General features: G+C 42.5%; 1 protein-coding gene across 1 annotated transcript in view; it reads right to left on the bottom strand.

The window, feature by feature from the left end:
• The window catches only part of TMEM178B (transmembrane protein 178B), a gene marked incomplete at its 5' end in the record, with an annotated part of 317,663 nt that overhangs the window by 231,982 nt on the left and 61,199 nt on the right, over nt 1–24,482 (bottom strand). The window contains one exon of the mRNA XM_081330993.1: nt 14,805–14,918. Coding sequence (XP_081187119.1) covers nt 14,805–14,918 — 114 coding nt within the window. The remainder of the gene's footprint in view (nt 1–14,804; nt 14,919–24,482) is intronic.

Below are 24,482 nucleotides of genomic sequence, written 5' to 3'. Positions count from 1 at the left end.
GGGAGAGAGGACCGACTCCTGAGGCAGCCCACAATCAAGGGGCCTCGGGGTTGACCTCTGTCCTCCTGCCAACACCATCTGCAAATGGCCTGAGAGGTAGGAGGAGAACCACCGTAAAATGGTGCCTCCCACTCCCAACCCCTGGAGACGTCGCAGCAGGATATCATGGTCGATGGTATCAAAAGCCGCTGAGAGATCTAATAGGACTAGGACAGAGGAATAACCCCTATCCCGAGCCCGCCAGAGATCATCCACCAGCATGACCAATGCCGTCTCCGTGCTGTACCCGGGCCTGAAACCCGATTGGTATGGATCCAGATACTCAGTTTCCTCCAGGACCAATGGGAGTTGCCGTGCCACCACACTCTCAACAACCTTCGCAAGAAAGCGAAGGTTGGAGACAGGACGAAAGTTATTCAGAATGGCCGGGTCCAGGGCAGGTTTCTTGAGGAGGGGCCTCACCACTGCCTCCTTCAAGGCAGCAGGGAAACACCCCTCACTCAGAGAAGCATTAATCACTGCCTGGAGCCAGCTTCGTGTGACCTCCCGAGCTGCATAAACCAGCTAGGAGGGACACGGGTCCAACAAACACGTGGCAGCACTCAATCTACCCATGATCCTGTCCACTTCATCCGGAGTCACAGGGTCAAACTCCTCCCAAATAATATTAGCCAGACCCGTCGTTTCCCCGTCAGATACTGCCCAGTCAGAGTCCAGACTGGACTTTAGTTCCAAAATATAAGTTCTGTGATAAATTTTAAATTGATTTCTGATATCTGAATTTCCATGAATGGGGCTAAAAAGGAATATTATTCATCAAGTTTATGTGAACAATAAAAAGAAGTGAGAAAGAATGAAAATATTCTTGGAAGCTAATTAGATACAATAGTTTGGCTTCCAAGAGCTGAAGGGGATAAAAATACCTGATTTTTCTGGATGCCTTGGGGAAAACACTGAGTGCCTTACGTGTTTGCAAGTTATATTTTAATATCTCTCTCTCTCTCTCTCTCTCTCTCTCTCTCTCTCTCTCTCTCTCTCTCTCTCTCCTCTCTCTCTCTCTCTCTCTCTCTCTCTCACACACACACACACACACACACACACACAATCTTAAAATGAAAAAAATGGCAAAAATTATTTTGATGCATCTACTCTAGGTTACCCTGAAAGCCTTAAAATCATATGATATAGAGTTTTCTTGGGTTTTATATTGGGGTTTTATCTTTGTAAGCTACCTGAAGTCACCATGATTGAGTTGGTTAGCCATCGAATTTTTTAAATAAACAAACAAATAAATAAATGGTGCTAAGCTCACCGATGGTACGAGGATCATGATTTACCATCCTGTTTTATGCCTTGATCACATGACTTTGCAAAGAACATGCAGTTTTTGTTGAGTCTTGCACATAAAATGGAGACCTCTTCTCCACAGTTCCTTTGGCAATCTAGATGTTTTTCCACTAGGACTGTGCAAATTATTAAAAGGGGTGCTTCATAAAGCACAGTGCCACTTTGAAAACACCTCTCTTCAAAGCACTAAACTCCCTGGGAAAATCCTACCCCAAGGGGTGTGTTAGAAGAACTGCCTCTGCATGCCCATCTATACACACACAAAGACATAGGCCACAGACACACAGATATAGCACATCTATATAGAAGAGCATCAGAGAAAGCAAGATGATGGTCACAGAAGTGCAATGGAAGCCCCACCCCTTTAGATCTGCATGGGACACTGAAGCAAATACAAAAGGGAGAGGGTTTGCACTTGCTTACAAAAGGGATTGCACTGATTTGTCCATCAACCTGCCAGTTTTGACGCGCCCCAACCACTCCCCACCACCCCGCACAAACATTGCTGCACTTCTCCCATGGCTGCTGGTAAAGTGAAGTGAAACAGAGAAGGCCTTAGAGCAGCAATGCTGGGCCTTCTGGGGAATGCATTGGCTTCAGTACTTTCAGAAAATCATTAGCACAAGTAAAACATCCTTGCCAATGCTTTTCCCGGCTTTATTTTTATTTTTAAAATTATGAAACTTATTTGCCACCCATCTTGTTTCAAAGCGACTCTGGGCAGCTTACAACATAAAAGCATTAAAATCACCAAATATAAATATACCAAATAAAATCACAATACAAATTTTCTATTGGTTCTTCTCAAAACTTTCTATTGGTTCTTCCCAACTCTGTCAATTCTTGGGCAGTAAAAGAGGAAGAGGAATCTTCCTTCGCCGTGCCCTGATGCCAAAGAAGTGAGTCCTATCTTTTTGAAGCCCTTTGTATTGATGAACTTAATGATGTTATTAAAAATGGGAGAACACAGGGCATCCTGCTTGCTCAGTAAGCACGCCAAAAGACAACAGTTTCTTTGGTCACAGTAAAAAATACTGTTGTATGTGTGTGCATGTTTCCAGAGAATTATCAGTTACGATACTATCAAATAGTATGTAAATAAGGACAGAAGAAGACCAGGAAATGTTTCCAGATAAATACAGGGCAAGAGAGATGCACAATGGTTTCCAAATAGCATCAGCTTTCGAATGTGAAGGTTGCACTCTCTAAGAAATCTGGGTGACGTGATTTCTATGCAAACTCTGAACTGAAAGGGTGATCTGTTTCCATAGCAATTCCACAATCATTCTATGCCCAGAACTAACATGTGCCTTGAGTTATTGGACATAAAACACAGCTGCTCATCCTTCGCCCTTGACAGGAAAGCTGAGATGGCAACAGCAAGTTCTAGAAGAGATCATTTTTGCTGCCTTTCTGAGCCATGAAGCAAGCTCAAATACCAGGAATCAATTATAACTGGGTACAGACGGCATTTTGAATGTTTCTTCTATGGGAAGAATCCAGAGAAATAAATATTTTGGGGAATATTAAAAAGGCAGAATATATTTCTCCAAAGGAATAATGGGGAAGATCTTTAAATAGGCAGAAACTTCTCCCTCCCCCAAGCCAGAAAATTCAGCAGAAAGCAGCTTTTAGAAATACAGATGTAATAATCCTTTCAGGAAGGTTGGAGCCAGGAACCTAGAAGCTGATGAAATTAGAAAAGCAAAGACCCCTAAAATCTACATACCCCCACCCAAACTCTAAGGACAGGAAACATAATAGGATTAACCCACCAATACCAAAAGGGCTCACTAAGACTCAGGTCAAAGTACATGACACAGGAAATACAAAGCCTCAAACAGGAGCAGGAAACAACCTCAAAAGCCCAAGAAGGTATAAAAACTCACCACTCCCGGCTACATATGGTCAGCTTTCCCAGAGCCATCTTTCTGTCTGGCTCTGCTCTTCAATAAACTACAACTTTCTTTCTAAAGCAGTCTCCATTTTGTTTATTCCCAGCTTGGACTGGACCCTGATGAAGATTTTTCTTTCAACACTTCCAATCTGCTGGCAGAGACGTTCAGTGGATGATTTCTCCAAATAGTTAAAGGAGAAGCAGAAAGTCTTCCATGATTTATTGAGGACAGGGCTCTTCTTTTAAAAAACTTGAGAGGAAGATTTGTTCCTGAAGTCGTCCCTTGGAGTTTAATGGAAGTGTGGATACCAGGGAAACTAGAGCCTGTAGGAAAATTGATTCTGCAGAGAAGACAAGAATGTTCACATATGTAATCTTAGCCACTTGCTACTTAAATACATTCTCACAAGAATGTAATGGGATTTTCTGGACCTGGGAATGAAAATTGACATTTCCAAAGTACTGTGGAAAAATAAAGCAGTTGGATCTTTGGGGGCATCAAATAAGAAATTTGTATCCCCTTTATTAAAGTAAGACTCAGTCAGAAAGATCAAGGGGAGAAGGGAGGCCACATTTTAATATATTCTTGCGTAAAGTAGGGACAAGATATGTATATCCAGTTTCCAGGATTCTGTAACCAAACTCCTTTTCTTTGCAATAAACCTATCTACTCTGAATCCACGAGCCTCTTGATTTCCTGGTTGTGAGCCAATGAAGGTGGTTGATAGTAATATTAGGAAAAATTATTTTTCCTTGAAATATTTTTTTTAAATGTTCATCAATATGAATAAAAACTAATGGGAAAAATGCAGGAGAATTTCTCTGTAGTAGAATTATTGTATAGTGAAAATTATATTTAATAGCATGGGAGGTAATTCTATGCCTGGAAATGTTACATATGCTCCCAGATTTGGTTTATGGTCATTCACTCATGGATACACAGCATAGGGACACACAGATCTCACAGCCTGATCATTAGCCAGGAAATAATTAGGAGCATATGGAAATCATTTGCAACCAAACACTGAGGTACTTCAGGTTCTGATGGAATTTATGGAGACCCAAAGTATTCAAAAAAACTTTCCTGATTACAATCTCTCACATAGTCATACATTCATCCCCAGTTAGCCGTGTCCTTCTCAACTGGGCTGCCAGGAAAGGCAGCAACCAAATCCTCAAAAAATGGGTGGGCGTCAGGATTCTTTGTCCCCCAAAGCCCTTGCCTTGATTTACAAATCAGGTAGTGGTCAACAGGATGAAGGGGGTGGGGTCATTCCCCTTCTTTGTCTATGTTTTGGTTTTCTTAAGAACTTGATTTCTCGTAAGGACTTGATTCCTTCTAATCTACCTCCCAAAGGAATGTTTTTGACAAGATTTTCACCTCTCTGTCCTCTAGTTTCATCTTCTTACACAGATCAATCTCATGTTCTCCCAGAAATAACTTAGATAATGACAAACTCATTGAGAGCCTAATTATACAAACAGCACCATCAATGCTCAAAATAAAAATAGAGGATTAGGATCAACAGATACAAAAAAAGTCAAAGATCCAGCATCTTTCATACACACTGAGAGAAACCTAATAGGAGTAATTTGTGCTACATAGTTATCTCAACCTTTATTCTGAAGATGTTTAATCTACTTTTCATTAAAATTGCTCCCAAAATGAGTTACCGTATATACTTGAGTATAAGCCGAATTTTTCAGCCCACTTTTTGGGCTGAAAAATTCCACTTCGGCTTATACTCCAGTCAACAAAAAAACTTACCGAGGACTTGTGCGCGGCCGAGGCTTTGGTGCTTCCGGGATCGCGCGCACCTCTCCCAAGCCACCGCCGTCCGGAGACCTGCCGAAGTTTGGGGAGGTTTGGGGAGGTGCGCGCGCAATTTTTGGGCACCTCCCCAAACCTCCTCAAACGTCGGCAGGTCTCCGGACCTCCGCGCCCTGCCTGCCTGCTTCTTTCCGCCGCGGAAAGAAGCAGGCAGGCTGCTTCTTTCCAATTCCCCTAAGGAATTGGAAAATATTGAAAAATCATCCATGGTCCCAGCGTAGGCTTGCTGTTTGTGATTTGTTTAAGGCCTCTGTTTTGCTTTGTTGATTTTGCTATTTATCAGATTATTTTACTCTGGGCTGCCTGATTCTATGCTTGTAGTTGTCTTTATGTTTTTTCTACTTTTGAACGCTGCCCAGAATCCACTGGAGTTGAGCAGCCAATAAATTTAAATAAATAACAACACCATTCACCCTTATCACTTGATACAGTCATTCATCATCATTATATCCTGTGCTAAGCATATTGGGCTACAAGCCTACTTCACAATTTTCTGTCCACAGCTACAGTCTCTGCATCCTTCCATTTAAGGTTGCTGTTTTTCTTTGGCCTTCCTCTTTTTCTCCAACTATCTGACGGTATCAAAATGATTGTGATTTTTGCTGGATGTTGCACTCATGCAGAGTATATGTCCAGCAAAGCGCATTCTTTGTTCTGTCACTATCTCGAAGAGTCTTTATTTCTTTGCAGATTTTCCTTGTTTGTGACAAGGTCCTAATATGAGATACAAAGAATTGTTCCGAGACAACATTGTTGGCAGATGTTGATCTTATGAATAATTCTTGTAGATTTTCAGGTGAAGTCATTAACCTCTAGTAATTTGTCCATAGAATAACTGCAGCAATAGCCTCACAAGACTTTACATAGGGAAAAGTAGATTCTCTACTATTAAGATTCAGTTCCTTTTCTATAATAAGAAAAACCTCCTCCCTCCCACCATCTTTGAGAAAGAAAGGAAAGCTTCTAGGTCAAATCAACAAATCCAAATTATTTCCTCTCATGTCTGATAATGTTCAGTCCTATTTGGTAAAATACAGAGGGGAAAAGCACAAAATCAGCAGAAGAAAAAGATCTGAAATGGAAGCATTTATTTCTCTCTGCTTCGGGTTTGGGGATCCAGACATACCAAGCAGGCACACTCTGATGATTTGGGAAACAAGCAGCCTGTCCATCAGGCTCTACTGATTTTTGTTGCTGGGTGGAAGGGGTAGGGAATCCGCATTTATTAAGGCAGGAGTGTTAAATCAGCACTTAATGAAAATATGGATAGTCCTTGACGTACGACCGGTCACTTAGCGACTGACTATTCAAAGTTATGATGGACCCTCCCAAACCCTATTTACAACACAATTCCAAACTTTTGGTGATCAGCTCCCCCTCCCGCATTTGTGCAACCACATTTTGATTGCTCGGCAACTGGCCCGAATTTATGGCTCCACGGTCAGGATTTATGACATTTTTGCCAGAAAGTGGCATTTTCTTCTGACCTCTGGCAAAAATCACCCATAGCAAACAATGGGTTTACTTAAGGACCGTGGCATTCACCTAATGACCGCTGGGGAAAAAAGTTGTAAAATTATGCAATGTCCTGCTTTGTAACCATCAGGGACCTATGACCCTAATTGCCAGGCTCAGTTATAGTGCTAAGTCAAGGACTACCTGTATTCCCTTTGATCTTCCCTTTACATTTCTATCGCATCCTTTTCTTTCCATTTCATTTTTCAGAGTTCAGAGCATTTTATCCCGACATAAACAACTGAATGTAATAGGAAAAAATACTTTTACAAGCTGTGCATATGGCCTCTGGTTGGACACAGAAGAAAACGGGCAGATAAAAGGCATGGTCTGTCAATATTGCAGGCCTTTTCAACACAACTGGGAACTGCCCCCCATTAACAACTTAGCACAAATTGCAGATTACTTTTCTTAGGAATCAATGAAGTAATTTGCTTGGAAACCTAGTTAAATCCTAAATACATAAAGCTGCCCCCATCCCTGTAAACCAACCCTCAGGGTACACTTATCTTGCTGAATTTCCCAGCAGCTGCATTTGCTAAATATGATTGCTTATTAGCCAATATATCAGTCATTTCCCTTTCTCCATTCCCAGTGCATTATGATGTCCAATTTTGTCTGATTAGGGAGTCATTTAAATTCCTGGGAGAGAAAAAGAGACCAAGAAATCTACAGCAATCTTTGTCTTAAGACAGGCTGCCAAGGCAAACTAAGAGCACCAAACCTACTTCCAGGATTATTCAACATGGTGTCGGAGTTTCATGAGGAGAATGGCAAACAAATATATAAAATTAAGAAGCAACAGCATCTTGTGGGAACTTCCATACAATGGTTGACATAACAGGTGGGTTGGTAGATGGATTTATTTATGCATACTTAACAGAATAACAGAGTTGGAAGGGACCTTGGAGGTCTTCTAGTCTAGTCCAACCCCCTGCTCAGGCAGGAAACCTATACCATTTCAGACAAATGGTTGTCCAAAAAAACCTCCAATGTTGGAGCACCCACAACCACTGGAGAGAAGTCGTTCCATTGATTAATTGTTCTAACTGTCAGAACCTCCTTAGTTCTAGGCTGGATATCTCCCTGATTAGTTTCCTTGCACATGTTCAAGTCAGTGTTGACTTCTAGCAATTGGCTGGACTAATCCCTGCAATTTTCTTGGCAAAATTTTTGTTAGTGGTTTGCTAAGGGAAGACCAGAAGCCACTGTCTCATGGTTTCTAGCCTGCTGCCTTAACCACTATATCAGAATGCCTACCTACAATGGGTGTGGTCAATCACAAAACCTTATATACAACAAGACATGGAAATTATTTAGCAGCAATGTACCATCTTCTTTTCTTATAATTTCTTTACCTTTGCACCTACCCATGACACAGCATGGGTCAGCAACAAGAACAGCAAATTTCATACCAGTATAGTTTTTTGCTGACCCACAGATGAGTAGATAATGCTATAACTTAATGATGAGTAAAAATTCTTACATTGACTGTATATATAAAACACAGTTCACTTTTCAAGGATTATTAGTCAAAACTCCCCTTTGTTTTACTTGAAAGTTACTATATTAGCTGACAAGGAACACTCTCTAATTAAAAATAGAATGAAGGGAGCTCATTTATATTTTAAGACTCTGAGCTGGTTGGCTGTTTATAAAACCAATATAAATCTACCCCCATTCTCAAAGTCCTTCCATCTTCATGTGGCTAGGAAAAATGTTCATACTGAGGAAACCAAGGTTCTCTTCCTTCTCTCAGACCCCAGCAACCTGACCCCTAGTAAGTATAGAAATGATAGGAACAATTAATCCCTTCCTAACTCTGGCTGAAACAATCTCTCCCACGCTTGCTATAGGCAGAAAACAAACAGGATTGTGGTGAAGAGAAGCTCTGATGCAGGTATCTAACTCTTCATGCATCATGGCACGTTCACACAAATGACACAAACTCATTTGTTTCATAAAACTGCTACAAGTTATATAATTGTACATATTTATGTGTATGTATTTTAACCCATAGGGTGTGGCTGCTGCATTATTATTTATGTCCTTTATTACTTTTTACTTTCTCCCCTATTATGGGATGTATACTCTAGTATTGTTACTATATTCTGTTGTTTTGCAAGCATACTGAGCATTTCTGAACCTGAGACAAATTCCTTGGCCAAATAAATAAAGTATCAGTAAGTATCTAACTATAATTCACATTATGATGTCATGACATGCTCCTCCCATGCGTTTCAACATTTTCCACCAAACTGATAGCTATGAAGATCTTTAAAGGTCTTTCTCAAACTGAAGCTCCCTAGATGTGCTGAAGGAAGTCTTCGACATTCATAATCAACATCCTAACTGAAGAATGCTGGGAGTTGTAGCCCAACAGATGTGGAGAATACCAGTTATGAAATGGCATAAAAATGTGATAACCCAAACTTTGACCTCTTTCCCAAAGCCCTAGGATAATGGGAAACTGTCAACTTGGGAGATTGTTTTGCACCAGAACCATCCTGGTTTCCAAAATTAGCTGTTCTGTCATGGAGAGAAGTTATGGTTTGAGATCCTCCCATATGTCAAAAGTATTTAAAAGTAGTAGAATTGTATATTGTATATGGCTTAGATGGATTGGCATACCATCACACAGCACCTTTTTCAAATTGTATTCTACTGTTTGAATTTGTTTTGTATCTAGGTACCAGTTATTTTTCCTAAAGGTGGCAAGGAATGGTATAAGGTTTGGTCCAACACATTTAAGAAACATACAGTTGGGGAAGAATGCCTTTGGCCAAAGGCTACAAACATGCACCTAGCCAAATATGCTGCTAACAATTTACTCAATTCTTGACAATCAGTTGCTCATAATGCCCTGTAATGAAAGCAAAAATAATTAATAGCACAATAATGTCAGCAATTCTACTGAAACTCCAACAATGCCTGCATGTCCAGATTTATAAATATGCTTATACTGATAGATAAAGCGAACAATATTTTTCATTACTAAAACAAGACTTCACCCATTTCTGCTCTTCAAAATAAAGAAATCTTGAAGCAAAATCCCCAATATGTTTAAACATAGGATAGTATGCTCACAAGGGAATAACATCTACTGAACACCAAGAATTTGTTCAGGGCCACAATTCATGCTTGCATTTCTAATCATATCTACTTGGGAACAAACCTTACAGAGTTCAATGGAATTTAGAATTTAATAACCATCTATAGCAGGGGTTCGCAACCTGTGGGCCACAGCGCACTACCTGAATTGCGGCGTTTGTGGCCCCAATACACAAATGCCGCCACAAGTGTCACAGGCGCTCATGGCCCCCCACACACAAGCACTCATGGCCCTACATACGCAAGCAATGGGTGTTCATGCACATGCATGCATGCATGCATTCATTCGCCCGCCCCACAAAACCATCCCTTCTTTCCCCTCTCCCCCTGCTCTGGGCTGCCAACCTGGTTGGGGAACTCTGATATGTAGGATTAAGTAGTATACTAGCAAAACTGGGTAACATAGAATCTCCAGCAAGAGGGGGGGGGGGAAACATCCAATGACACTTTAAAGCACTGGGAAGAGGAAAAGTTACTTTATCACAATTTTTCAATTTATCAAAATGTTAGAAAGCAGGCACCATTTCAGCTTTTGCATATCTAAAGTTTTAGATGCATTTTAACTTTGCTCATTTCCAAGGTGGTCTAGCTGAAAGAATCCGGAACAAATGAAATGCAAACAGTAAATCAATGATGTGCATCAAGACTGTTTGTGTACTGTTTGGTGAGGAACTCTATTTGCAATGCAAAATATCAATTGAAGTTACATTCACAATTATACATAATCTCATTAAATGTTTTATTTACATTATCGCTTGTATACAATTAACTCATTTCTATGCTTAACAATTAACATTTTAGTCAACTATTAACTCAAGGAGCATACCCTCCCAAATCTATTTATATTTGTCTTTTGCCTTTTTCTTACACTGGCAGCAAAACTCATGACTTTCCTGTGTCATACCACACTTCAAATGCAGGTGGCCCTCGAGTTACAACCACCATTCTGCCCAAAATTTCCACTGCTAAGCAAAGCAGTTGTTAAGTGAGGGGGGGGTTGATTTTACAATCGTTTTTGCCACAGTTGTTTTAAGCAAATCACTGCAGTTAAGTGAATAATACAGTCAATAAGCAAGTCTGGATTCTCCTGTTGACTTTGCTTGTTGGAAGCCATCTGGGAAGGTAACCAAGGGTGATCACATGATCTTAGGACTGCCCGCTTCTGAGCTGCCAAGCATCCAAATTTTGATCATGTGACCATGAGGAGGCTACAATGGCTGTAAGTGTGAAAAACAGTTGTAAGTCACTTTTTTCACTGGTGCTGTAATGCCAAATGATCACCAAATGAATGGCTGTAAGTTGAGAATTACTGTAATAGAATTTAGAGTAATATAAGAAATCCAGAGTAAGGTAAGACATTCCTCATTCATCTCCCTTGACCACTACTGGAAAAATAATAATAATAATAATAATAATAATAATAATAATAATAATAATAATAATAATAATAATAATAATAATAATAATAATAATAATAATAATAATAATAATTTTATTTATATACCGCCCTTCTCCCGAAGGACTCAGGGCGGTGAACAGGGCAAGCATAAAAAATACAGAGTTACAAAAGTTAAAAAAGGATTAAATATATGCCCACTAAAACAGTAAATACAAATATTAAAATAACAGTAAAAACCCCACCCATCCCCCATCAGGCCAGGCCGGCTTGTTCAAATAAGAATGTCTTTAGATCGCGACGGAAGGAGCGAAGATCGGGCACCATCCGGAGCTCAACCGGTAGCTGATTCCATAGCTCCGGGGCGCCCACAGAGAAGGATCTCCCCCTGGGGGCCACCAATCGACATTCTCTGATCGGTGGCACCCTGAGGAGGCCCTCTCTGTGGGAACGCACAGGGCGAAGGGAAGTTGATGCCGGCAGCAGGTGTTCCCTAAGGTACTCCGGACCCATGCCATGTAGGGCCTTAAACACCATTACTAGTACCTTGAATCTCACCCGGAAGACAACTGGCAACCAAAAAGCTGCCAGGGATTAATACCATGTTTTCGTGTATGTTGAATGGTAGGGATATACCATTTCACTCATGTCCTTCAGCCATGAATTTGGCATATGGAATTTGGAATGGCCCCTAGACTAAGGATAGTCTAGAATTTCAGCCAGCCAGTATTTTTCAAGCAAACCAGTTTAATTTGCACTTCCTAGAGTAGACTAATACATGGGTAGGAACATAATTAACCTTTCATTTTAACATCTCTCCAAATGTTGTGACTCAGATCTTGGCTCAAGTTATATACGATGTTTGCATAAACTTGCACACAAGGATGTTTTGTTTCTTTGGATAAAATGCACTGAAATGTGTTATCTAGGGCAAATTGTGCATTATTTTTTAATTTAATGTGCATTAAAATAAAGAAGGCATAGATTCATGTGGAAAAGGGATGGAAGGGAATTATAAATGACACAGATGAAAATAATCTCATTCTCTTTACCCTAGAGGTATAGTGATATGTGCACATAAATCTACACATCATGGGAAGCCTTTATGCATATGTGGGATGGTATGTGGCTTCCTGCCCTTGGCAAGGGGTTAGACTGGAATCTCAACCTCCGTGAGTGCAGCTTCACATGGATGTCAACAAGTATTTGGTTTGGAGTACTCACCTGTCTAGATCAATACAGCCCTTCCTTTGTGCATTTTAACAAATGAAGGGAAGAGGGTGGATCTTCTTATAATGATTGAAGAACATGACTAGGAAAGAACACCTCTTTTTTTTTAAGGAGAAATTGGTCCTGTTTCCATATGCTTCCCTAGGTCACACAGAGGGGTAAGTGTGCTTTGTAACTCTCCAATCCCATAAACAACCTATAATCCATGAGAGATAAATTTACCTCCCAATAGTTATGTGCAGTATGGGACTAAACTAACTCCCTTTGGGTAATTAACTCCTGCATATTGTGTAAATCAAGGATTTACTTGGGAGTTTGAAGATCCTCTTCATTCCCAAGAATGAGAAATAGTCCTAGAATCCAGATGAAAACAGGATCGCTCTAGGATTGTCAGCTAGAGGAATTTTCACCCTGCAGCCACATTGGGGGGGGGGGGCAAAAGGAAAAGGGTTCTAGGGTCCCCATAGAGGGAGAAAGGCCCGGAGTGAGGAGCAGAGCCTTCCAGCCCCCTTGGAAGGGCTAAAAAAAATGGCTGCCATATAACTGCCCATTCATCATAGACAAGTATGACTGGGTTGTGAGAATGCAGCTATTGAGTATGATGTTCTTAAACTCACCTAAAATGTAATTTAAATTAAATGTATCATCCCTATTCATGATCCATCTCTTTCTAAGGATGAACAGAAATATACTGTTAATATAACACAGACATTTGGAATAGGTGTATGTAGCATCCATAGCACCTACAAAAGGAAAAGAACTCAAGTGTGTTATCAATTATTTATTGGAGAAAAGAACAAGCTACAAAATGGATGCAAGATGCAATCTGGGAGAACTATTTCCATCTTGAAGCGAATCTACAAAAGAGTAATTCAGTCTACTGTAAGCTTTATGAAAAGTCACTGTTTGTTTTATGCAAGAGAGACCACATATGGTTTATAAAACATGTAACTCAGTCTTATCCCCTATTTAATCTGAGGCAAATAAGGGCAGGGGGACTAATGTCCTGTAACCCCAAATGGTCCCAAACTTGAGCCAGACCTCCACTTAGAAAGGGGAGCATAATAGTAGACTTTGAGATCTTTCAGCATGAATTTCCAGACTCCCCAAAATGTAATTGGAGCCCCTGTTTATACCCAATTTCCCAATTAAAGTATTTCATATGAAAACCATCTCTATGTTTTATTCTCTTCCCTTAAAAAAGATCAGCAGATCAAAATATATGTTATATTCATTTTCTCAACCAATTGTAGGCCAATTTTCTCTATCTGAGCACCTTCCCTATATCTGGAAGTCAACTCCCAAGTTTCCCCAGACAGCTGGAAATTTTGGCAGCTATATTCCACACACAATTGGAGGTTATACAGCTTGAGGAAAGCTGCTGTAAACAGTTCCTCCAGTTTTTGTGTATTTATCTTTTCCCATGACTTTCTGCTTATCCAAGGCCATTTGGTGTTCCTTGACATCATTCAAATTTAATTAAGAAACCATATCAGTAACTCTCTTTTAAAAGTTTCTGCTTAAAGACCCAAGAAATCCACTATTATGCACAGAAATGAGAAAGAACTATTACAGCTTTGCCACCACAGAGACATGAGCAAATGGGTATCTTGCCTCTGAATATCCTTTTTTTTTCCCCACCCATGTTTTCCCACAAGTCCAGTGTCAGCCATCTGCCTCAAGGTAACTGTTTCCCTATCAATTATGGTTGCTTCAGAGACTGTTCAATGTCCACTGGCTATAGTGAAGATCAGCCAAAGTCCAGGTAGCCTTCTGTGTGCTGCCCACGGCAAAAAGAAGGGAAAAGTTGGATTGAGTGTGGGGCAAAGCTTCAGATGAAAGAAGAAAGGACTTCATGAGGACAAGCTAGAGAAATCAGGGTGATGTTCTGACTCTTGAGGTCAATTATAAACCTGCCTAGACAAGAGCAATCATAGCCAAACCCTTCACCAGTATGTATCAGAAAAAGAAAAGGGAAGAAAGATGAAACTATTTCTTCAATCCACACAACTCTACAATTTCTGCCATGCAACAAGACATTAAAAGACCAGTCTCATGTAATCTATATACAGATCAGACTATCTGGAAGATCACGTCTCCATGCTAAAAGTGGATCTGCCCATGGCAAATTCAGCAAACTGAAGGCTGCATAGCTAACTCTGAATGTTCCCTCTCATGCACTAAGAGGAATTTGGTTGTAAAATTTACCATACCATCACAAATACAAAACAATGAAAATGCTAAAAAATTTTTGACAGAACCAGAAGTATGCATGTCATCATGCAACATGACACTTGTAACTCAACAGGACTGAACATATGATTATACTTGGTTGCAATGTTTCTAGCACAGGCACAAAATCAGCAGAGTTGTTCGGAAGTGAAAGGAAATGTGGGTTTTTCCATATTTTTCCAACCTGCACAATTTGAAATCAATATTCCATACTGGGAGGAGAAGGAAAGATGTGAGAGACTTACGTAAAGCATGCCATTCATCTTGACGGATGGTCTTAGTAATGTTGTAGGTTAGATTCTTCGGAATGGTTGCTGAGGAGTAGTGGTACTTGATGTATGAACATTGGTCAATGGCTCCTGCAAAAACAAAGATATGGAAAACATAACATGACTGATGCCACAATAATTCTATTTTGTTAAATGAAGTTTTACATCAGGTCAGTATGAAGTATCATTAAGGATATTACAAACAGTTTACTTGGATACAAAATGGGCAAGAGATCTATCTGAATATTCTGTCTTTCACTACACAAATCTTTTACAGCCTCATATTTTCAAGCTGTCTCCATTGATTGCCAGAGTTGATTCAGTTAATTTGGCTGGAGAGATGGGTGCCCATTTCCTTTCTTACTGCTTTATGTATGTCCTTCCTAAAGCTGCAGCTCAGTGGATGAGGATGGCTATCCCAGTTAGAAAGATATACTGTTCTTCAGGGAAAGGTATACTGCTAGCACCTCCATACAAGATCATTCCTCAAGTAATTCATTATAAGGGAATTTTTCCCATTGGGCTCTTTCATTGGCAATACTGCCATCACCATTAAGAAGGAATACACCCTTAACCTGGACACTATCAAAGCTGACACCAGCCAGAACATACAAAAACTCAAAGAAGTAGTGCAAGATTGGAAGATGTGGAGAAACCTGACCCATAGAATTGCCAAGAATTGGACATGACTGGATGGATAACATCATCATCATATCCTTGACAAAGTTCTGTGAATTTATCCTTCCCTTAGAGAAATGTGGAGACATCATCCACCCAATTTCCCCTTTGATGGAAAAATTTCTATCCACCATTAGTATTAACAAATATATCTGTTAAACAGTGCTGGTGGTCCCCAAACTACAGAACACACACAAAGGTCCTGATGCCAATGAAAGGACAGGACAGGACAGGACAGGACAGGGGTAGGGTAGGGTAGGGTAGGGTAGGGTAGGGCAGGATAGGATAGGATAGGATAGGATAGGATAGGATAGGATAGGATAGGGTAGGGTAGGGTAGGGTAGGGTAGGGTAGGGTAGGGTAGGGTAGGACAGGACAGGACAGGACAGGACAGGACAGAAGGGTAGAATAAGGCTTGGCAAATACGGTGAGGCAAAATAAGAGAGACAGCTCAGGCGGAAGCTTTTTGATGTCATGAAAATGCAGCTTCTTGCCTTAGTAATATAATTATTAACCACAGGCAAATGAAGTGAATCCTTAAGTAAATAAAAAAAGTAAATTCCAACATCCATTCATACACAAATCAAAATCTTCCTTAAGATTAATAAATAAATGCTACCTAATCGGATTACATCCCTAAATAGATTTTCATTATTTCCTCATGTTGCACAGACAGGACTAAGACTGAGAAACAGTAGTTTTTGCTAATGATTCCCAAACTGCCCTTTTAGCTATAGATTGCTTCCGTCCAATTTTCACTCCTGGAATTTTAGTCCTTGTCTCTGGAGTAGAAACCTTTTCAACTGCTATTTCTCCTTAATCTTCTTCTGCCCAAGGTAAACATAGATTCTAGATTTCCTCCTGGATTTGAGATTTGGTTACCAGACCTCATTGTTGTTGTTTTTCTCTAAATATACTCTAGATTGCCAGTGATCTCTCTAAAAGACCCACAACTGAATATAGTATTATACTTTCAATCTTACCAAGTGTAGAATAGAAGCAAATAATCATTGCAGATCCTATCAAGAGTCCATAGCTACAATCTCAAATTTTGAAACTGGCAATGGGATCCTTCCTACGGCTGTTACATGGGGCAGGGTAGCGTGTTCACAAAATCTTTGCCACAGCAGGCATTGCACATCATGAAATATTATCATCACAGCTGGGCTACAAAACCATGGATGATTTAATTAGCTAGCAACAAAGAGGTAAAGAAAACAGTGGTTCCTTTCATCTAGTGAACATCTGCAGCCCAGATATAGCCTAAGAAATATCCCTTAACAAGAAAGCAAATTATCCTAAGCCCCAACCCAACCTCATATTCAAGATACTTTTTATTATCCCAATTGACTCACTTTCTCCATTTCTCTCTCTAGTACAATTGATAGATCTACCATATTTCTACCACTGTAGAAATCCAGATAGCCACTAGCTACTCAGCAAAGAGTATTTCTGTATCTCTTTGCTGCTCTTTTGTGATCCTTTGTAATTTTGCAACACAGATATAATAGCTGATAACTGGGCACACTTTCAAACAAAAGACTGGATTATAGTCACCCATCATTTTTATTTCCTAGATCAGGGCTTTTCAACCGGTGGTACACATACCACCAGTGGTACATGAGCACCAGGCTGGTGGTATGTGAGCCCTAGCTAATTGGAGTGGGGGAGGGAACCAGTTAAAATGGAGCCACACAGACCTGGAGGAGATCAGGTGGAGCTGCAGAGCTTGCCAGAATCCCCAGGATCTGTGGCAACTTACTAATTGGAGCTTCCGGTGCACCCGGAAGAGAAAAGTAGAGGGCGGAGAGAAGAAAAGATATAAAAGGGGCAGACCAGCCTGTTTTCAGAGGAACAGCAAGCAAGGAAGGGTAAGCGAGCAAGTGGCATGTTTTGGGTGGAAGGGCTAGCAAACGAACGGTTCCTGCCTAGCTCGCTTGCGGAAAACATGATTCTTACTAAGTGAAGCCCCAGGATCAGCGGGCTATGGCTGATCCACGCTTTGGCTGTATCAGCTGTAGCCCGGTGATCCTGGGGCTTCACCTAGCAAGCAGCATGTTTTTGGGAGCAAGTGTGCTGGGCAGGAGCCCAGGATCGGTGTGTGCAGCTACAGCTGAGCTGCGCATTTGCGCCGCAGCTTCTGAGCACGGGTGGGGTGGCTTCTGAGCGCGGGCAGCTTCTGAGTGTGGGCGGCTTCTGAGCACAAGCAGCTTCTGAATGCCGGGCAGCTTCTGAGCGCAGGGGCCTTCTGAGCGCCCTGCATGGGTGGCTTCTGAGCACCAAGCACAAGTGACTTCTGAGTGCCGGGTGGCTTCTGAGCGCCAGGCAGCTTCTAATCATGGGTGGCTTCTAAGCACCAAGGGGTTTCTGAGCGCGGGTGGCTTCTGAACACTGAGCGGCTTCTGAGCACCCCCGCAGGCGGATTCTGAGTGCTGAGTGACTTCTAAGCACCCCGTGTGGGTGGCTTCTGAGCGTCGAGTGCTGGGCAGCTTCTGAGCGCCAAGCAGCTTCTGAGCCCCAAGCGGCTTCTAAGCATGGATGGCTTCTGAGCACCAAGTGCAGGTGGCTTCTGAGTTCGGGTGGCTTCTGAGTGCCAAGCAGCTTCTGAGCACCGAGCACAGGCAGCTTCTTAGCATGGGCGGCTTCTGAGCATCAAGTGGCTTCTGAGCGCCAAGTGGCTTCTGAGCGCCCTGCACAGGTGGCTTCTGAGTGCTGAGCACGAGTGGCTTCTGAGCGCCAGGTGGCTTCTGAGTGCCAGGCAGCTTCTGAGTGCAGGTGGCTTCTGAGCACAGCTCAGCTGTAGCTGCACACACCGAGCCTGGTTTTGGCAGGCAGCAGCACATTCTCCTCACCACACGGAGCGGCTGGCGAGGTGAACCTGTGAAATACTGGCCCTGCCTGTGCACGCACAGAGGCTGAGGCGCATGCACTCTCCTCTACCTCTGCGCATGCACAGGCAGGGCCGTGATGTTGCTGGTTCACCTCACCAGCCACTCCATGTGGTGAGAATGCACCGCTGCCTGCCAAAATCAGGCTGGGGTCTGGACGGTGTAGCGTAGGACAATAGAAGGGAGGGGGGAAGGAAGGAAGGGACAAAGAGGGAGGGAGGGAGAGAGTAACAATGGAAGGGAGGGAGGGAAGGAGAAAAGGACAAAAGGAAGGAAGGAAGGAAGGAAGGAAGGAAGGAAGGAAGGAAGGGAGGGAGGGAGGGAGGGAGGGAGGGAGGGAGGAAGGGAGGGAGGGAGGGACAATGAGAGCGAGGGAGGGAATGAGGAAGGGACAAAGAGGGAGGGAAGGAGAGGAAGGAAAGAAGGAAGGAATGGACAATGGGAGAGAGGGAGGGAAGGAAGGCACCCACCCAGTCCCATCCCTCTCCACCAGAGACCCACGGATTCCCCCCCACAGGCACCCCACAACCTGAGTGATGAGCTGGCCATGCCCCCCCAGCCATTGATCACATGACCCTGGGACACTGTGAACATCATAAGTATGAAGCAGTTGCCAAGGATTGGAATGTAAATCACATGACCCTGGGGATGCTGCCACAGTCATAAGTGTGAAAAATGATCATAAGTCACTTTTTCAGTGCTGTTGTAAATTCAAACAGTCACTAAGCGAATTGTTATAGGTCAAGGACTACCTGTACTTTATCATTTTTTCCCCTTTTTTTGGTCAAATTTTTGACACCTTGCTGGGTGACTGGTGGTACTCGGATATTGCCTTATCCTAAAAGTGGTACAATGGATGAAAAGGTTGAAAAGCCCTGTTCTAGATAACAATATCCATGGGGACAATATATGATTTAGGGCAATTTTTTTGGCAAAATGTTATTATTTACTTGTTTATTGCACTTGAATACAGCTCAATGCCAAGAGTTTCAGTGGTTTACAAACTAACATTTAAAACATCCACAGTTCAATGGGAAATGCAGAATTAAAACTTCCACAGTAAATATAACAATAATTTAAACTTAAACCTAATTTCAGTAATTTGGTGGAGACACTCATCCTTTATTTGACCACATGGTGGTTTTCCTTTTAAAATTAAAGAATCTATTAAAATTAAAATCATACATTTGATGGATATATGCTGGTAGCAAGGTACATAACCTGAATTTTCTGAACATGATTCTGTAAGCGATCTTGGCATATGATATTTGATTCATCATGATTTTATTTTTCACCATTTCTCTTTATCCAACAATTTTTAGAGAACTGTTAGGTCCTAAAACAGCACTTGGCATGAATGCACCAGAAATATCGGATGATGAGTCAAGCATTTTGCAACTAAATTACTAGTTACTAACAACATAGGCGGGTTCACAACTTCCCAAGTTACCAGAGGTGTTCGTTGTTTGCTTTCCTTGCATGCTCCTAACATTCTGCCTTTGACAGCAATTAGATTAGAGAAAGGCAAATATTATAGGGGGGAAAGCACAATATTTACATAGGCGCCCGTCTGCCCTGACAGCATGGTGGGCTCTGTTCTGTGCCTTTACCATCTGGGCACCAAATGCACATCCAGAATGAAAGTTTACAACTAAGAACTGTACTTAAAATGCAAGACTGATATGATCTTTCCTCTTTTCCCCACCCCACTCTAGAACGTGCTGACATTTAATGCCAAGGATGTGCAAGCTTTAAGGGGAATAAAAATCACACTTGGCTTTGAGGAATATGTTGGGCTCAATCTGAAAAAGAGGTGGGGTCAGGAGATAAATAGATGGGACTAGAACAGATGGTCATTAATGTGTTTATTCTTTATGCATTTAATGACTATCCTTCCAACAGAATTACACTTAAGGTTAACCATCTCTTAAAATGTGGGAAGAGAGTGAAAAGAATGCAAATTACAGATTTCTGCTTTGCAAAGGATAGCAGACAGGAATAGCCTCATGTATTATTGTAGAAAGAATTTATCCTCAACTTTATGTAGGTTCTTAACCTTACCAAACAAGATCCTGGTCACTCTTTGTTTAAATCAGAGACTCAATGATAGGCTGTTTTATCACATGTCATAACTGGATAGTATAAGGGGACCCTTTAAAAGATTAAGCATTCAATAGGCAGCAGTCCAAGAAGGCAACTGTTTTTGTACTATGCATGTACACATATTGATTGCAAGAAAATCTGCCAACGGGTAGAAACTGCAGGAAATGGGTTTTTGTCATATGTCAGAAGAATTGATCTCATATTAAGAGCCAGAGGATGGTGGAACAAATCAGAAAATGTTAGGTTCTCCTTCATTAGAACTAGTTAGGTTGAATACCCATCTGTCAGGAAAGTGCTTTTCCATCCTATATTGTAGATTCTACACAGTGCTATATTTGGCTTAAAATAGCCTTTTCCCAATCCAAATGTACTCCAGGTGTGCTAGGATTAAAACTCACAGGGCTTCAGAACAGCAGTTATTTGCCATACTGCCTAGAATACCCAGGAGCTACTATATAATACAATTCATCTGGAGGACACAAAGTTGGAGGACCAGATAATCCTCAAACTTCCAGCTATAAAAGTCTATGAACTTCAAAGCCAAAAAGTCTTTTTTTAAAAAAGCCTGTGGTTCTTCCTCTGTTCCCTTTCAATTCCTTAACTCCCCCTTATAATACAGTATAAAGGTAAAGGTAAAGGTTCCCCCGCACATGCGTGCTAGTCGTTTCCGACTCTAGGGGCCAGTGCTCATCTCCGTTTCAAAGCCGAAGAGCCAGCGCTTGTCCGAGGACGTCTCTGTGGTCATGTGGCCGGCATGACTAGACGCCAAAGGCGCACGGAACGCTGTTACCTTCCCACCGGAGTGGTCCCTATTTTTCTACTTGCATTTTTACGTGCTTTCGAACTGCTAGGTTGGCAGAAGCTGGGACGAGTAACAGGCGCTCACTCTGTTACACGGCATTCGGGATTCGACCCGCCAAACTGCCGACCATCTGATCGACAAGCTCAGCGTCCTAACCCACTGAGCCACCGCATCCCTTATAATACAGTATAAGTGAAAGTAATTATATATAGTATATAAAACCTGGGACACAATAAACTATTTTTAAGTGTCTAGATGAAGCTATTGACAGGCAATAATTAATTGCACTGTTTTTCCTTGTTCTTGCTTTACAAATACAGTCACTGTATTCGTCACTTACCAACTAGTCAAAGTTAAAACAGATACCCCACCCCCCACATCCCAAAAAACACTAGTTATGACCTGGTTTTGAAGTTACGATAGCTGTGCACGCACACACACACAGACACAGTCACATGATTGCATTTTGGGCACTCAGCTCACCTTGCGGTTGTTTGTGACATCTTGTGGTCATCTGACTGTGATTTGTGACATTCTTTGCCAGTTTCTGGCATTTAATTCGTTTCCAGCAAAAAAAAATGCCCATGGGGAAAATTAATTCACTTAACAACCATGGTGTTTGCTTTACAGCTGTAGTGCTTACTTAACAACTGCTGCAAAAATGTCTGGATTGGGCTGCTGGAGCATCGTAAAATCTCCCCATGGCCATGGATGCGAGCTCCAGAGGCTTCAAAACTGCTTCTGCTACCCAGATCTAGGGCTGCAGAGCAATTTCATTCCCCCTCCCCCATGGCCGATTTGGAGGGAGGCAAGCAGCTGCTACGCGCCTGAAACTGGCCCTCTTCGGCGATGCACCAGGCAGCTGTTCTCCTCCAGAGGGAGGCAAGCGGCCGCTATGCACCCGAAACCGGCCCTCTTCCATGCCACGCCACGCAGCTTTTCTCCTCTGGAGGGAGGCGAACGGCTGCCTGCTGCATAGTGGAAGAGGGCCGGTTTTGGGTGTGTAGCGGCCACTTGCCTCCTGTTCTGAACCAGCCAACTACCGGCCTTGTAATAAGGCAAACCCCTGTTCAAGCAGTAGAGACTGGAGAGCGTCTGGGGCTGCAAAGCGTCTGCCAAGTTTAATTCACAAGCAAAACAACAGAACGAAAACACAAGAACTTGAATCCTCAAGCGGAAGGGTTGCTTTCAGCAACCAGCCCCTCCCCAAACACTCCTTTTATTTAGAGTTCAGGGCGTGGTCTCCCTGTGCCTCCTCCCGAGGAGTCCCACAGCCTTTCTTTGTTTGTTCCTGCTCGACTGCCTCCTGCGTCGGGCGTCCTTGAACAGGGCCAGCTGTGGGTCATCATCCTCCGCACTATCAGGCTCACGCAGCTGAGAAGAGGGCCCCGGCTGGGAGCTCTGCCAAGCCTGCAAGCCATCATCAGCCGGTTCGTCTTCCACACCCTCCTCCTCCCCCTCATCTGAGTCATCCGATACATCCGAACCGGCTGCCGGGCCCACAGGCTGGCCCTGAGTCACAACACCTCCCTCTGGAGAACAGCTGCCAGGCCGCCGTTTCCCCCCCATATGGATTGTCCTGCCATTGCCACCATTTCTGCCCCCCACATGGATCACCCTGGCGCCGCTTGGAAAAGACCTCTGCCCCACAGATCTAGGGCTGCACAGCAATTTTGTGCCCTCCCCATGGCTGATCCAGGCAGCAGAGGCCTTTCTGAAGCCTCTGGAGCTTGCATCCATGGCTGTGGAGCCATTTTGTGGCACCTCAGCGGCCTGGATTGGCAGTGGCGAGGACACAAAATCGTTGTGCAGAAGTCTTTTGCAGGCCTCTGGAGCCCAGATCGGGATGCTGGCACACCGCACAATTGCCCCACAGCCATGGATGCAAGCTCCAAAGGCTTTGAAAAGGCCTCAGCCACCCTGGTTGGCCGTCGGGGGTGCGCAAAATCGCTCCAGAGGCTTACTTGGACTCATGCTGCAGCTGCCTCCACCATCCAGCCTGGATCCACCCAGCTCTTGCAGCTGCTCCCTGACTCTCAGTGCAGAGAGAAAGAGAGCAAGAGCACAGGAGCAGGTGGAGAGGGGGCGGGGCAGCCTGGCCACGCCCCCCTCTTGGGTAATGATGCGCGTATGATGGCCTGTGGCACATGTGCTATAGGTTCGCCACCCCTGGTCTAGATCCTCTCTCTAAATAACACATTTATTTGGTACTGAACAAAGGTGGGTCCTCCTCCCATAAGACTGGAAGAACCCTGAATGCAATTCCAAACAAGTATATATGTTTTCTTAGTGACATTACAGGAATATGACCATGCTAGATAAGATACAGAAGTTACAAACATACTTATGCACACACCCAGGGCTTTTTTTCTCATAGAATGCTCAGAACAGAGTTCCGGCACCTTTTTTGGATGGAACCTTGTAGGGTAGGCAAGGTGGGTTGTATGACACGTGTGAGTTCCGGCACCTTTTTCTTTTACAAAAAAAAGCACTGCACACACCCACTTGTTTTTCAGCCTTGCTTGTGGTTTCTTATCAGAATCTCCAGGTCTCTTAAGGCTTGGATTTCATTTTCATCATTTTGATACAAGAACCTCCTGACCAACTATCAGAATTGTCAGCATCTTGATTAGAAATGCCTCGAATTACAACTGCAAAGACTAATAACCATAATTCCTCATTCAATTATGGTTGTAAGTCAAGGGCTACCTGTGTATTTTTTAGCTGATTTAATAAATATTAAAATGTAACACATCTCACTCTGTAGCTTCTTTGGAAGTGTGTGAGAATATCCTGTGTTGTGAGCTCTACTGCTTTGCTTCTTATGCTGTTGTTTCAATTCTTTCTGTGGCTAACTGCAATGTGCCAGCTGCGACAGGCACTCTGGATCTTAACTGTAGTGGTTGTTCACTTACAAGGTTTGCCTTTAAGAGTCAATTAGAATCACTCACTCAGCCTCGAGATGCATTCATGCCTAAATCTCACTGGCAAATGTTTTAAATCTGTTATTCTTTGAAACCAGATTGAATTCAGCAGACTACATGACAAAAAAAAATCAGCAACCACACCTTACTTTCCCCCACAAACCCTCCACCCCTACAAATCATCTTAAGAAACAGTGACAATATCAGCAATGCAGCAAGATCTGGACTTGTCCCCCAACTCCCAAGCTGTTTATTTTTG

The sequence above is a fragment of the Vipera berus genome (assembly GCF_964194415.1).
Source record: "Vipera berus genome assembly, chromosome: 6".
NCBI lineage: Eukaryota > Metazoa > Chordata > Lepidosauria > Squamata > Viperidae > Vipera > Vipera berus.
This window is presented reverse-complemented; position numbering and strand designations above follow the sequence as displayed.